The sequence below is a fragment of the Lissotriton vulgaris genome, chromosome 2_1 (assembly GCF_964263255.1).
Source record: "Lissotriton vulgaris chromosome 2_1, aLisVul1.2, whole genome shotgun sequence".
Classification (NCBI taxonomy): Eukaryota; Metazoa; Chordata; class Amphibia; order Caudata; family Salamandridae; genus Lissotriton; species Lissotriton vulgaris.
The window spans coordinates 147,122,180-147,135,886 of NC_141687.1; the positions used below are offsets into that span (position 1 = coordinate 147,122,180).

Genomic DNA, 13,707 nt, shown 5'->3' on the forward strand with positions numbered 1-13,707 from the left:
GATGTGAAACAATTAAAGCACTGCTCACATTTTACTGGCCCGATTAGTAAAAATGTCTAAGGCTACACTGGCAGGCTTTTAAATACCACACATGAAACTTATATTACTTGATTGACTGATCAAATTAGTAAAAATGTTCATCAAGCAGGCAATGTGAACAGTGCTGAAATTCTTATGTTGCAAAAAGAAATGATATAGCCTTAGTTTTCTTCTGTATTTCATAAACACCATTTATTAAAGTGAAGCAATAAATAAAGCAAGGCTGCCCCATGGCATAGCTATGAACGGTCACATCCAGACTTCTAAATGTTCACAAGCAGAGAATACAACCACTTAAGGAATAATGGTTCCAAAATCAGCTCAGCTGTAAGTTTGTTCACTCTTCACGTTTTGGAGTGAGACGAGCCTTCATAGAAGAAACAACTTGAGAGGAATACAATATGTTCACTGCTGAGAGCAAACATGAAAGCTTTTCTGCCCAACACAGTAGCAATCAGTATTAAAGTCTTCATACACCCATAGAGTACTGGAATGTCTGGATTTAGGTAAAGGACTTTACTAGAGCAATCATATGATCCACGCCACAAGCTACGTCCACCACCTCCCCAGGTACGGTCACCTAGAAAACAAGAAGAAAAAGTAGCCATGTTAAAGTCAGGACTGTGACTAAAGCAATCTTATAAGAAACCCAACAAACCTTATAAGTATTACATTTATACAGTGTTAGTCCTATAATTTGTAGTAACTCAATAATACGCAGTTTTGCCTCGAGGGGCATCAAATTCGTTTCATGTTGTTTCTGTTTTGTATAGACCAGTGACGTGGCACTGCTTTGGCATCCTCTAACTTTAGATTTAGTTCTGCAAATGGTAAGTTTTTGTTTTGTTTTTTAACAGAGGAGCTATATAAGGGGAGTCAAACGAAATCTACAGGGACTATGAAAGTAGAGAAAAAATATTTTAAAGTTTAATGAGGTTTTTCTCTACAGCGATGTAACATGGGGAACAATGAGCTTCTATTTTTTGCTCGGGTGTGCCACATTAAATAACAATAACAATAGAAAATAATGAACTATCTTGGAATATAGTCTGTGTACGAGAGTTACAGGCTGTGGACAGTATATGCCACTTTCACTGTTGTGTTTCTAGCATGAGCAACAAATAAGAAGCTGCATTTTTGTTCTTAAAATAAAATGTATTAAGCACTCTGCGAAAGCTTCTGTGCAAGAGCATTTTTCTTACCCTCCATGGGAAATATTGGTCGTCGCTTCTTCCAATCCCTAGACAGCCCCGAAGGTTCTTGCCCCACACAAATAGCTCTCCTCGGTCTGCGAAAGGGCAACATAAACAAATGTATTAAAACACATCAAAGTACTCCTGAAAGTGAAACCCTTCTTATGAGAGGTAAGGCTGAGCAAATGGCTACTGTGGTTGAAACGGACACGCCTGCATAGCAGTCTGGCAATGTAATTCCCATACACAGTAGACAATGTCCATGCAAGGGCAATCAGCAGCATATTCATCATACCACAGTGAGAGAAAGGGGGGTTTTAGACACCGCCCTAACTCCTGAGACACATCATAAATCATAACAAGTGTGGTGAATCTATTGACAGGATGGGTAATTCCTATTCCTAACTCCTTGACCCCAGGTTATTGGACCCTTTAGGCCAAACAAGATTTTAGATCCCACCCTGGTAAAATGGGACTATCACGGCGGACTCGACCCCAATTGATAGGGTAGTCCTTAAAATATATTCTTTTCCTGGACAATACAGGAGCACAGTTTATATTAAAAATACCTTAAGGTATACCACAGGTATATTCTTTATTATATAGTACCTCAGGTATGATTATAATGTGAATAAACAAACTACTGGATGTTTAAGGATACCATCGCCCTATCACCTTTTGAAAGTGCTGACATGTTTTTTCCCGCACTAAGAGCCAGATAATTAGTAAGGGACATTCCTCAGGGCAAAAAGGATCCTTAACTGTATTTCTATGAGTGTACGTTAAGATATATATTTACATTGGAAATACCTGTATTTTCTACCTCTCCTTATTTGAATTTCAAGATCCTATTTAGGGCTACTCTATACTTCATTATCTGGCAGAGACAGGCTGCTCCTGTAGTTACACATTCGTCAAAAACAGGCCAGCGTAAATACCTATAATCTCCCCTCAATCCAGCCAACCTCTCTTGTGTGCATGGGTGAGACCACCTCATCCAAAATCTTTTTTTGACCATAAGGGTCTAATAACCTGGGGTCAAGGAGTTAGGAATAGTAGGAATTACCCATTCTGTCAATAAACTCACCAAACTCATTATGATTCATAATCAGCAGCACGTTGCCTGTACTGAAATAAGTTCAGCCATGGAAAAGGAAACAAAGCAAAAACTGAGTTAGGCAAACAGAATGTGTTCTATTATCATATGTTTCTTGACAGTCTGTTGGGATAAAGAAGTGCTATGCATTATCTTTGGTTGGCTCATGACACACAACTTTTCCTGTTGACCTAAAACTGACCATAACCTGAGTGTGACTCAGAGTAGACTTGCTCATCCACGTCCACCTGACTAGTCACAGCACAGTGCTATATTGCAGTCGAACAGTGTCTGATAAATGGAGACCATCTGAAGATGCAAAACTCCACATGTTGGTAACTTGGCAAAAGCTGCTACATTTCGAGAATCACACGCCTAATGTATGAATTGTTTTTCCCATGCAAAACATGTGCTGTGCAAAGTGGCAGAGACTGCATGGTGGAAAAAAACAAAAATAAAATGTACTACACTACCACTGCGAGTCGCAAAATCTATGAAACTCACAATGCAAAAATGGTGCTGGCGAAGTGGCACCCCTTCCTCATGATGCACAAGAAAATGTATCAATGCTTTGTGACCGTGCGTGTGGTTGTAAAGTACTGAAAAGTTGCTCACTAGCCTCACCAAATATTCTGCAATCTCAATGTTTTCTTTCAAAAATTGGCCTCAGTTTACCTTGTGTAATTAAGCTATGTGCCGGGGAGACTGTGGCTCAACTCGAAATGTTAAGGATACATCAACACATAGCTCACCAGAGGGCAAAATAACATAGGGGATCCCACCAGCATCTACGTCAGAACCCCATACTTCACACATCTGAGACAGTCCCAGCAGAGGTGAGTTCTTCGAAGACACACTGTTCAATACATAGACATAGCTCAATCCAGAAGTATATTTGACCTGATGAATGCCTTCTACCCCCAAAGGGTAGATATAAGCAGAAACATGTCTATAACCAGAATTTTAGGGTTCTTAACAAACTGTGTTGGTTCTAATTTTGTGAAAGGTCATGTATGAATAAAAGTTAAATGTCTTCTATTCTTAAACATTTTAATGTATGGTCCTTGGGAGTCACATGGTTAAATACAAGATATGTAAGAATCTAGCCAAAGTGAACAGCTAACCCAATAACGAAGAATATTGTAGATGAAGGCTTGATGTCACCACACAGACTACATATAGGTAAATAACACAAGGAAAGCACGTGGTAGTCCATGAAGAGAAAGACTGGGGTTCTAAATTTGTTTTATATATGTTAAAATTTACAAGGAAGACATATTGCAGCCTCATAAAACTATTCCTAACATTCCCTCCCAGTTGGAGAGTACTGACTGGACTTCCTATTTATACACAGACTATCCATGAGACAACTGTGAGCACTAGGGGAACCAAAAGTTGAGTGCAATGGCCGGCAGAACACTGTTTCCAATGTCCCTGGTGTGCTACTTTTTTGGCATTGCTAACTCTGCCTTTTAATGGACAAGGGATGCTTTAACTGTACTCTGTGAATGCAGAGATAGAGGTCTCTTGCATGCTTCCCCCTCTGCTTATACACCCGGTAGCAAGGCTCTCCAGAAGAATCCTCCCTGATAATGTGGTTGACAGATTTTTGTCAATCCTTTCAACCAGTCTTTGTGCCATGCAGACTGATACTGCATAACACAAAGAATATGCCAGGTCACATCACAGGCACTGTGCAGACACAGAGCTGTGATGTGACCTGGACATTGATAAATCTGGCCCCAGCCTCATGAAGTAATGGGATCTTAAGAAACAGCTGCCACATCTGGTATGCAAAGGGGAGGCTGGGTGGCTATACCCATACCTCTACTAATTGGGCAAGTTGGCCTTCTGCAATCAGGAAGTAGTATACTGCAAACCACATCCTGATTTTCAATTATTAGTGCTCAGCCCCTCTAACAGCAATCGCAGAGCCTCACTACTCGCAAGCAGAGGGGGGCTGAGGCATCTTTTTCTACCGGCTCAGAAAAGTTACTTTTCAGCTATAGCGATTTGCAATTAACATATATGTTTATGATTTTTTTCATCAGTTTTTTAAAGCGCTAGCTTGTGAGGACAGCCACATACTGGCGCACATGTAAGTGGCAATAGTCAGTCAGTCAGTCAAATTAACTTTATTCGATTTGATAAAATCATACAAAGTACATAAAAACATTATTATTTACAGTTAAAAAGGAATTAAACTGTTTCATTTATCAGCAAGTTAATTTGATTAAATAAATGCATTTAAAATATTTAAAAGACCCGTTATGTACATCAGTTATCCAAAATCATGCTCCTTCTGGCTCTGGTTGCTGCCACCAGGAAATTGGCCATGGCAAAAGTAATGCAAATGTTGCCCAATGATTGTAAGTATAGCATTGCTGGTCTCACCTGGGAGAAGCCAGCTTCTCTTAGAACTGGTAGCAGGTATTTTATTCTTTGGGCGGAGAAGAAATCACAAAACATAACAAAATGTAGACTGTCTTGAACAGAAAAATTGTCACAGGTGCAAGGTGGTGCTAACTCAGGATTCATCCATTTGTTAAAATTGCCCAAATAAAAGTGAATGATGTTGAATCTAAATCTTGTTAACAAGAATCTGTGAAAAGGGTTTGTGACGAAACATAAATAAGGCTCGATTGCAGGTGACTGGAGCGTTAAGTAGTGCATTCGGACAGAGGGTTTAAATAATTCAACTTCTTCTCGCAACATGTGTGCCCTAGACATAAACTGTTTTTTTATGAGACTCACATCCTGCTTTGTGATACACGAGGGAGAGGTGAATAAATCTGGGCGACCTAGTTCATTAAAACATTTGTGCAAATACCCCAGCCATGGTATCGTGTGGCTGTATTCCAAACTCATCACTTCCCTCATGATCATGTGGTTTAACGATAATTCAGGGTTTAGCCACGTCTTAAGCCAGTATGTTAGTGGAGCCAGTCTTAGTTTGTCCTGGATATAATCCATACCAAGTTCTGAATGAATGGAAAAAACCGGGGAGGATTGGGGGAGGGACAGGACTGAACGTAAAAAACTATTCTCAGCTACCTGAATTTTGTCTAAGCGTACATAGCCCCATAAGGAGGCACCATACAAGGCCACGGGAAGGGATTTGCTGTTATAAACCTGGATAATGGCCTTCATGGGTTTATGGCCCAGCCTTTTGGCGAAGCTTAAGATGGCCATGGATGTTCTAGTGACCGCTAGTGGCAATATATGGTGGCTATTTCCTAGGATGAGATAGCAAGCGTGGCTGTAGAAGCTCAGGTCATAAAAGCGGGTAGTCACAATCTCTTGTTAGGCAGGGGTGAAACTACATACAGAGTGGCCCTGTTCCCTCCTGGAGGAAAGTGGGATTAGGCCCTAGGATTTATTTGGTAGTTGTTTATAATTGCTTATAACTTATTGAACTGAATATTCCTACCCATGGACAGCAAATGCCAGAAGCCAATGGAGTTATCTGAAGGCCAGTGAATAAAGGGATGTTTTCTTCAATTTTATTTAAAAAACATGGACATTTTCATTGCAAGCCATAATGTTGTTGTAATTAGAATTTTTTGGTTGAAAATCATATTGTGGCTAATATGTCGCTTAAATGAAAAGATGCATATTTGTCTTGCACGATTGCTTCAGATAACAGGTTATAAAAGCAGGGGTTATCTGTTATAATGCCTGCGCTCAGTGTACCATTACTTCATATTTGTTTTGTTGGGTATAGTGAATTGATATTAAGGGATAAATGGGCTGGTACGGAGTTTATCTTGAGTTCTGGGTGCTGGTATGTTTTCCATGTTATGTAATGTTATGCACCTGGGAGGGTATCCGGTCCTTCTCCGCTAATCACAGAATTTATTTCTAGATTCCTTTGTGTTCATAAACCCAGCTGTCTTTTTGATAGTGCTTGAAAATCTACACAGGTTGAGGATACAAAGTCTCATATTTTGTTTTTTTTGCTGGTCATATGTTCAATAAACTGAATAAAAAGACATTCAAAAAATATCACACGGTAATATAACAGTATGGACAATGTGGCACTTACTATTCACAGCAGCAAAGTGGCCAAGCCCACAGCGAAGTTGAGTAACTCTGATATCTGGATTGAAGTCGGACAAGCCAAACAGAGTAGGCGGGATCATTTCTGGAATTTTGGTTTCTTGCAGATTAGGTCCTTTGCCAAGAATTCCATATCCCCAGACAAACACTTGTCCGTCCTCTAACGAGACAAATAACACGATCAGCATCAAATTATAACATAACACAAACCTCAGAAGCACGTGTATGCTACTGCAAAGTGAATCCCTGCTCTGAAAACTCAAAACAAAGTATCCAATGAATACGGTGCACGTTCTGGCGACCTGCTGAAACACAAAGAGATTGGAGTATAGATTGCAGCTGTAAAAACATTCAGAATGGTTACCTAATCCATCCAATGACTATACATTTTATTACAAATATTATTCCAAATCATGAAACCAGGACACTCAAATTTGCGGTCTGAATAATAAAATCATAATTAGTTCAATTCCACAATGTTATTTTAAATTCTTATTTCATTTTAATTTGTGTCACTGTGCTTAATAGCTATTACATTTCCGAAACAGTATAAAAAAGCTGGATTTCTTTCAACCAGAGCTGGCTCTAGGGATCGGCCCCACTACACTTTGTTCCTGGCAGAGAGATGTTGGGCATCCCATGGATTTAAATCAAGCTTTAGATGAAAGCGAGTAAGTTGCTATGCATGATTAAATAACTTAAAATTTTGGATAAACGGAAAACCAAAAAATTGGGACGGCTGACTGATGAAGAAAAGTAAAACAAAGGCTTCCTCACAGATTTCTTTTACGCATTTTTCCGAATACTCCGTCCCTGTTGGGCACGGGTCTTTGAAGAGAAAAATATGAGTATATGATGAATTGGGCATTATGAGAAGAATACTTTAGATAGAACGTCCTCTCTCTTAAAAATAGACAAGTGTTCTAACTCCAAATGGTGAATTGGGCATTACAAGACGAATTTTTTAGATAGAACGTCGTCTCTCATAAAAACAAACAAGTGTCTTAACTCCAAAGTGGAACGATTGGCTGGTGGCTACTGGCCCCTTATTTGATTCTCCCTTTTGTTGTCCCCTGGGTGCTGTGCGAATTATGTGGGTATCTGGAAAGGTCCTGATGAAGGTGGTCGAACTACTCTTCATATACCGCCGAATCGCGCGTCGACTCTATGTTCAGTCCTGTTTTTTTAACATAAAATTCAATCTGGCCATGCAGATTGTCTTGTCACTCATAATCTCCCCCTTGTTCAGATGCAATTTATATGGAGTTTGTGTGAGTTTGAATGTGTTTGGATGGTTATTGAAATTGATGTATTTATATGATCTTTCCAGGGGTCTTTTTGTAAAGTAAATGTATACATGTACATTTTTGTTATGTGTATCTGATGGAATCGTAGGATTGATTTCTCTTTCTGTGATGTTTACACTTTCAGAAAAAGTTTTTAAAGAAAAAGAAAGAAAAAAGAAGGAAAAAATGAAATTTTTATAAAGTATATAAAGAAATGAAATAATAAAAGAAATGAGAATTAAACTTCAAATGTGATTTGATGTATTATTGTGCCCAGTAGTGATTGAATCCTCATTGTAATATACAGATAAATAAACTCTCACTGAAGTTTCTCAAAATGGAAAAGCTGTTTTTTCCTTTAAGTGGTCATGTTTCTTTTAAGAAATTCGAGCTGGTTTAAACAAAAATAATTCGGTGGTATGCTGTCCCTCGAAGGCAACCATTAATGTGAATGTAGCCAATCAGAGGGAGCTGAAATTCAATATTTAGCGAACCCACCTATTAGTGCTTAGGTTAGTTTGCAAAATTAGATACTAGTTGAAAAATGCTAGGTCGTAAATTGCGACCACTTTTTGCCACCAGTATTTTCATACATCTGGTCCCTTATTTTCCCATCTTTGAAAGAGAAGTTTAGTTCTGGGCGATGGTACCAATGAAAATGCCCTCCAATGGAAAAATGTGTTCGGACCATATAGTTCCCTTCTAAACAAAATGTAAAGGTTGTCACTGCCAGCTAAGAGATCTATATAAAGACTTGGGGGCATATTAACAAGCGATAATTATCGCTGACCGCTGTTAGCGTGAGGAAATCTATCGCCGGCGATAATCTCCATGTTAGTGTTGTATTAACAACGCTTAACGCCATGGAGATAAAAATCCCAGCTATAGCGGGGATTATCGTCCTTTTCAATGGAATATCGCTGGTTTTCCAGCGATATTCCATTGAAAATGGTGATAACCCTGTTGATAGGGTTTGTGGTTTTAGCCACATAATTCACCCCCATTACAGGTATGCCTAAGTCAGGAATTTGCAGACGTTAAATTCCTGAGTTAAGACCCTGTTAGCGATATAAATCGCAACGCTAACGCTGACGGGCCTCGTTGTCAATATCGCGAAGCCCCGTTAGCGATAGATTTCCCTGAAGTATTCCCAGACACGCCTACCACACGCCTACCTTGCATGTCATTAGCGATGCGAGGCTAGGCGATAAAAAATCCGGTCGCTAAGCGTTGAAAACCAATGCTAAGCGTCCTTGTTGATACGGCGATATGATTATCGTCGCTTAGCGTTCAAAAATGGACGCTAAAGTGGCGATAATGTATTTATCGCCGCCTTGTAAATAAGCTTCTTAGATCTATATGTTTAAGGTTCCTGTACACAGCGGTCAGTAGAACGTATAGGGAACATACACTGGCAGGCCCAGCAAAAGAACAAGCATTTACAATGCAATGGTTTTGCCTTTGTTAAAGTTAGAGCTATTGGCATTGCTCTCGACATTATTTTTATTTATGTTTTTTTTAACATAAATAAATGGCATTGTCATTTACAATGCCAATAGCTTAATCTGTCGCAAATGCCACACACAAACACCCACAGAGAGCCCCCCCACACACACACAGCGCCCCCCCACACACACCCACACAGAGCCCTCCACACATACACTCACACAGAGCCCCCCACACACACACCCACACAGAGCCCCCCACACACACCCACACAGAGACGAAGTATGCTACATTTAATGCGAGTCACAGGGCTTTCTACAACTTCGTTGATGAGCCGTGAGACAGTAGTGACATTATAACACTCTGGCTTTAGATCTCATCCACAGAGGATACCAGACCTTTCTGATATGCATTAGTTATCATTTTAACTGCTCCACTCTGCTATAATGTGCACAACAAAAACCTATATTTTGTAAGCTGTAGCGCTGACGTAAAGTGTTATTTTGACTGATTTGTACAGATTCTAAATTCTTAATCCAGCACCATCTCTAGACTGAGACTAACTTTTCGACCATGCTACACCGGGGAAACCAAGACCCAAAAAGTGTACCTACTGCATTTTTTAACATGTCAATCATACCAAAGACCTTGGACACCAATGGTGAACAAGTTTCTTGCTTAAGAACCGCTGAGTCACCACTGACTGCCTAAGGGCACAGCAAGAAGACCTGGTTGTTCCATCGCATTGAAATCAGCACTTAATCTTTCCTGTTGCCTCGACCATACGTGTGGCTGTCGTGCAGATATGTGGATACCCCCAGGTTCTTACCACATGTAGCTTAAATTGCTTTGCTGCCGAATAGGCTCGAGCCGGTCATTCATTTCCACCCTTGGGAATGTGGCAATGTTTCTTTTAAGTCTTTTGACGTTTTATTCACGGGTTTCCTTTAACACCGAGTATCTTTTCCCGCTCTTTGTAAGTATCCAGGCGCCGAAGTCAATTCTTATGACCAGTAAAACCTCTACAGCCACGTGCTCTTAAGGCCGCTCTAGTTTAGTGAGACTAGCTGTCCTCTGGTCGTCAAAAGCTGTTGGATAGAGGCGAGAGGATGTGGCGTTATGGCCAGAGCTGCCGACTTTTGAATAGGGGAATCCGGTTCTGTTTAGGTGTCAGCTCGACATCCTGTGATTTTGGTTACGTCACTTACACTCCATGTGCCCCAATATGAATGTGTCCATGTGTAATGTAGCTGGTGCTCGTGTAAAGTGCTACAGGTCCTTCAGGCCTGTTTCGCGCTATTTAAAGCTGAAAAAAGACAGTAGGTAATGGAAGTTGTTTTTGTATGAGTGAAGTGACAGTTATACATGCTCGTCTCAGTAAAAATTAAATTAGTGAGAATTGACACACTTATATTTTTTCAACTTTGCAAATTTGCATCACTGTTTTGTTTTAAATAACTTAAAAATCAAGTTCACCCTGCATGGAAAGTAGCAGTTGGCAGCGAACAGAATAACATTTTTCCTTACATATCAGCTGGTTTACCAAGGAGCCACGTGAAGGCATGTTCCAAGAGACATTCTGAGACATAGTTTATTTCTGCGGTAATTCGGTCCTTTCTGTCCTGTGAAGATGTTGGTTTAGGGACTTCTTCCCGTGTGTTGCACTTTGACATGCAGGTTCAGGCTCCTCGTGATGGTGTAATATATTCGTATTAATGTTCGCGCTACGGGGGTGGGGGGGCGGACACCGACAATGTGTCCCGGCGCCCCTCCCTCTCCTTCTGCCCCACTCACCGGGTGTGCAAGCAAGGATGGGACAACGTGGGAGCCTCGCAGGCTCTGAATAAACAAATGCCCCCTTGAGCCTCTCCCAGGCTCTAAATGACAAAGCACTGGCCCCTTGGAGCCTCGCTGGGCTCTACAACAAAGGATGCCCCCAGAGCCTCTCTGGACTCTCTAAGAGCAAAGTTGCAGCCTCACTGGGCTGTCGGGGTCCCTCACGGGGGACCCGGGAACACTGGGGCGCCTTCTTGAGCCTCGTGGGCTCTTAGCGAAAAGATGCCCCCTGAGCCCTCAGGCTCCAAATGCGGAATGCAGGCTGATGCCCCTCGTGGGGTTGGGCACCAATGCGGGAGCCTCGTTGGAGCGGCCCACTGTCAGTCCGGGCTGCTCGGTGATGGGTGTGAGGAGCCCCGCACCTCCCGGAGAACAGCAACCCGGCTCTTGCACTCACCGGGTCTCTGCAGGCAAGGGCTCCTCTGCTTCTGCTCCGGTCCGCGGGCGGCTTCAGGAGAGCTCCCGCTCCTTGGGGCTCTCTCTGCACATTCCTCCCCCTCTCTCTCCTGAGCTCTCCCTCGCCTTGGGAGCCGGGGGGGGGGGGTGGAGGGGGGGGGAAGGAAAGACGCCGGCTTCTCCTCGCACCGGAGCGCGGGGTGGCCTCCCGTCCGCTTCCAGCTGTCTCTAGGTCCTGCCCCCGGCCTGCCTGACTTCCGGGTCGCGGCTGCAGCCAATCGCAGCGCGGCCCTGGGGTCGGGAGGCAGGACAGCGTCTCCTGATTTCTCCCCGGCCGACGGCAGTGAAAGCACGGGGCAATGCCGGGTGGGCACCGGCTTGTGTCAAATAAACAATAATCGAGGTGGGCACTCGATCGGGCCCCAAACATAGAGGCAAGGTCCTGGGGGCTTTAAAAATCGGCAATTTAAAGCGGGCAAATGCTGTGCACAAAAGCGCTCCCCAGCGCTAGGACCAATAATCAAGCGCTCTCAGCGCTAGGAGGGAAAAGCCAAGCAAATAAAGGCGGCAAATGAGTGAAACCACGCCACGGAAAGTAAAACCACGCTATTGCTTTCTTAAAAGCTGCACAGTGCCTCGTAGAAATATATCTTCATGTGCAAAAAAGGTCAGTTACAGATATAAACTTAAAATGACAACACTTTAACCACTTGTACATATTGACAGGTATGTCCGGTGCCAGAGTCCAAACATTTTATTAGTTTTACTGTCCTGGGGTGATGGTTTGACCATTATTCAGATATGGCTGAAGCACAAATAATGGGCTGCTTCTTTAGTAGAGGTCAAAAACAAGTCCTATAGCAGCAGTTATAAGAAGACATCTTCAGGAAAACGTTACATTTACGTTGTGAATGCTGGGAAGGAAAAAAGGGGAAGATTGTAAACAAGGCAGATGTATATCTGTACCAGCCTATGTTTGCAATGTATTTGTAAAAGGATTGAATTCAGTCGAATTAGTTTTTTTTAAATAAATAATTACACCCTCTTGTGTATACCACTATGATTTATTGTAACAGGTAACAAATCAGGGTATGGGTAGATTTAAACTGAAGTACTGATCTACGTATGAAACATTTTTGCCATTACTAGATTACCATGGAAATACACCCATAGATACTCAGTTTCCTGTACTCAGTCTTCTGATGTAGAATCCTAGCAAATTTTAGAAGGGAGGGGCAATTATATAGTGTCAACTCTTGCTATAGATATTAAACACCGTTATACCACATTTTGTAACTCAAATATGCAAATTAATAATCACTTATCCCTACTCTGCAATCAGTAAGACAACTTCTTTAGGGTGGCACTTACCGTTCAAAAGAGCACTTCCTGTCCCTCCACAAACAGCTTGTTTCACCTTCCCAACTTCTTTAAATGGCAAGTGCCTTGGAACATTCACCTATTTTAATGGATGAAGAAATATTTTGATATGAAGATGTGAAAACCTGCAAGAAGATTTGTTTAAAAGTCTCATTTATTAATTTTAGCAGGCCAGTGTTTAAATGTCGGTTCAATAATTTACATAAAGCGAAATTCGTTATCAAAAAGGATTGCATTAATCTAAGACTTATTTGGTTCCTAAACAGAACTGTAAAAGAGTTTTGGAAACTCAGAATGGAGACTGGAGTATGTGCAGAAAAAGACCAGAAACAGAAAGAGCTCGAACGGAACAAAATCAGATACAGAGACTGAAAGAAGAAATGCATTAGATAGTGTTGCAGAGGAGACAATATTGACATACCAAAAGATCAGGTTTGTGGTTGGTAAGAGTTAGGAGATCAAGCTTGTGACAGCCAAACGAATGATGGTACGTAGGCAGTTTTGAGAAGACAAAATACCAATTATGTCGATAATAATTAGTGGATTATTAATGTGGAGACAGCTTCCACCTAAATAAGTATTATAATGCCTTGTTAGGCAAAGACAGGCTTCTATGAGTAGCCCCGGGCAAACTCGGTGTATCTTACAGCTCAAGCAACAGGCTTACCTAAGATAAAGCAAGTAAAGTAGTCAAGCAGCCCTAAACAACACTAAAGTCGAGAAAAGCAAACAATAAAATCCAAAAAACAATTTACCATTTTTAGGGGTCAAAGCACATGCACTGGGAAACTGACTGCCGATGTATCAGTACCCCAGAGACAAATCTACCAATAAAATACAGTCCCAAAAAATTGGGAATGCATGCAAAAAAATATGAATTTCCTACATGAAGGCTGCACTATCATTGCAAAGAGAAAGAAAAGATCAAATATAAATGAACCTAGCAGACAGAGGAGAATGGAAAATATCAGATTTA

At 41.4% G+C, this 13,707-nt stretch overlaps 1 protein-coding gene across 1 annotated transcript in view; it reads right to left on the reverse strand.

The window, feature by feature from the left end:
- Window positions 1-204: 204 nt before the first annotated feature.
- The window catches only part of RCC1L (RCC1 like), a 126,912-nt gene continuing 113,409 nt past the window's right edge, over window positions 205-13,707 (reverse strand). The window contains exons 8-11 of the mRNA XM_086954591.1: window positions 12,723-12,810; window positions 6,374-6,547; window positions 1,242-1,327; window positions 205-619 (exon numbers count right to left, since the gene is read on the reverse strand). Of these exons, the coding sequence (XP_086810717.1) occupies window positions 542-619; window positions 1,242-1,327; window positions 6,374-6,547; window positions 12,723-12,810 (426 nt within the window). The 3' untranslated portion in view covers window positions 205-541. The remainder of the gene's footprint in view (window positions 620-1,241; window positions 1,328-6,373; window positions 6,548-12,722; window positions 12,811-13,707) is intronic.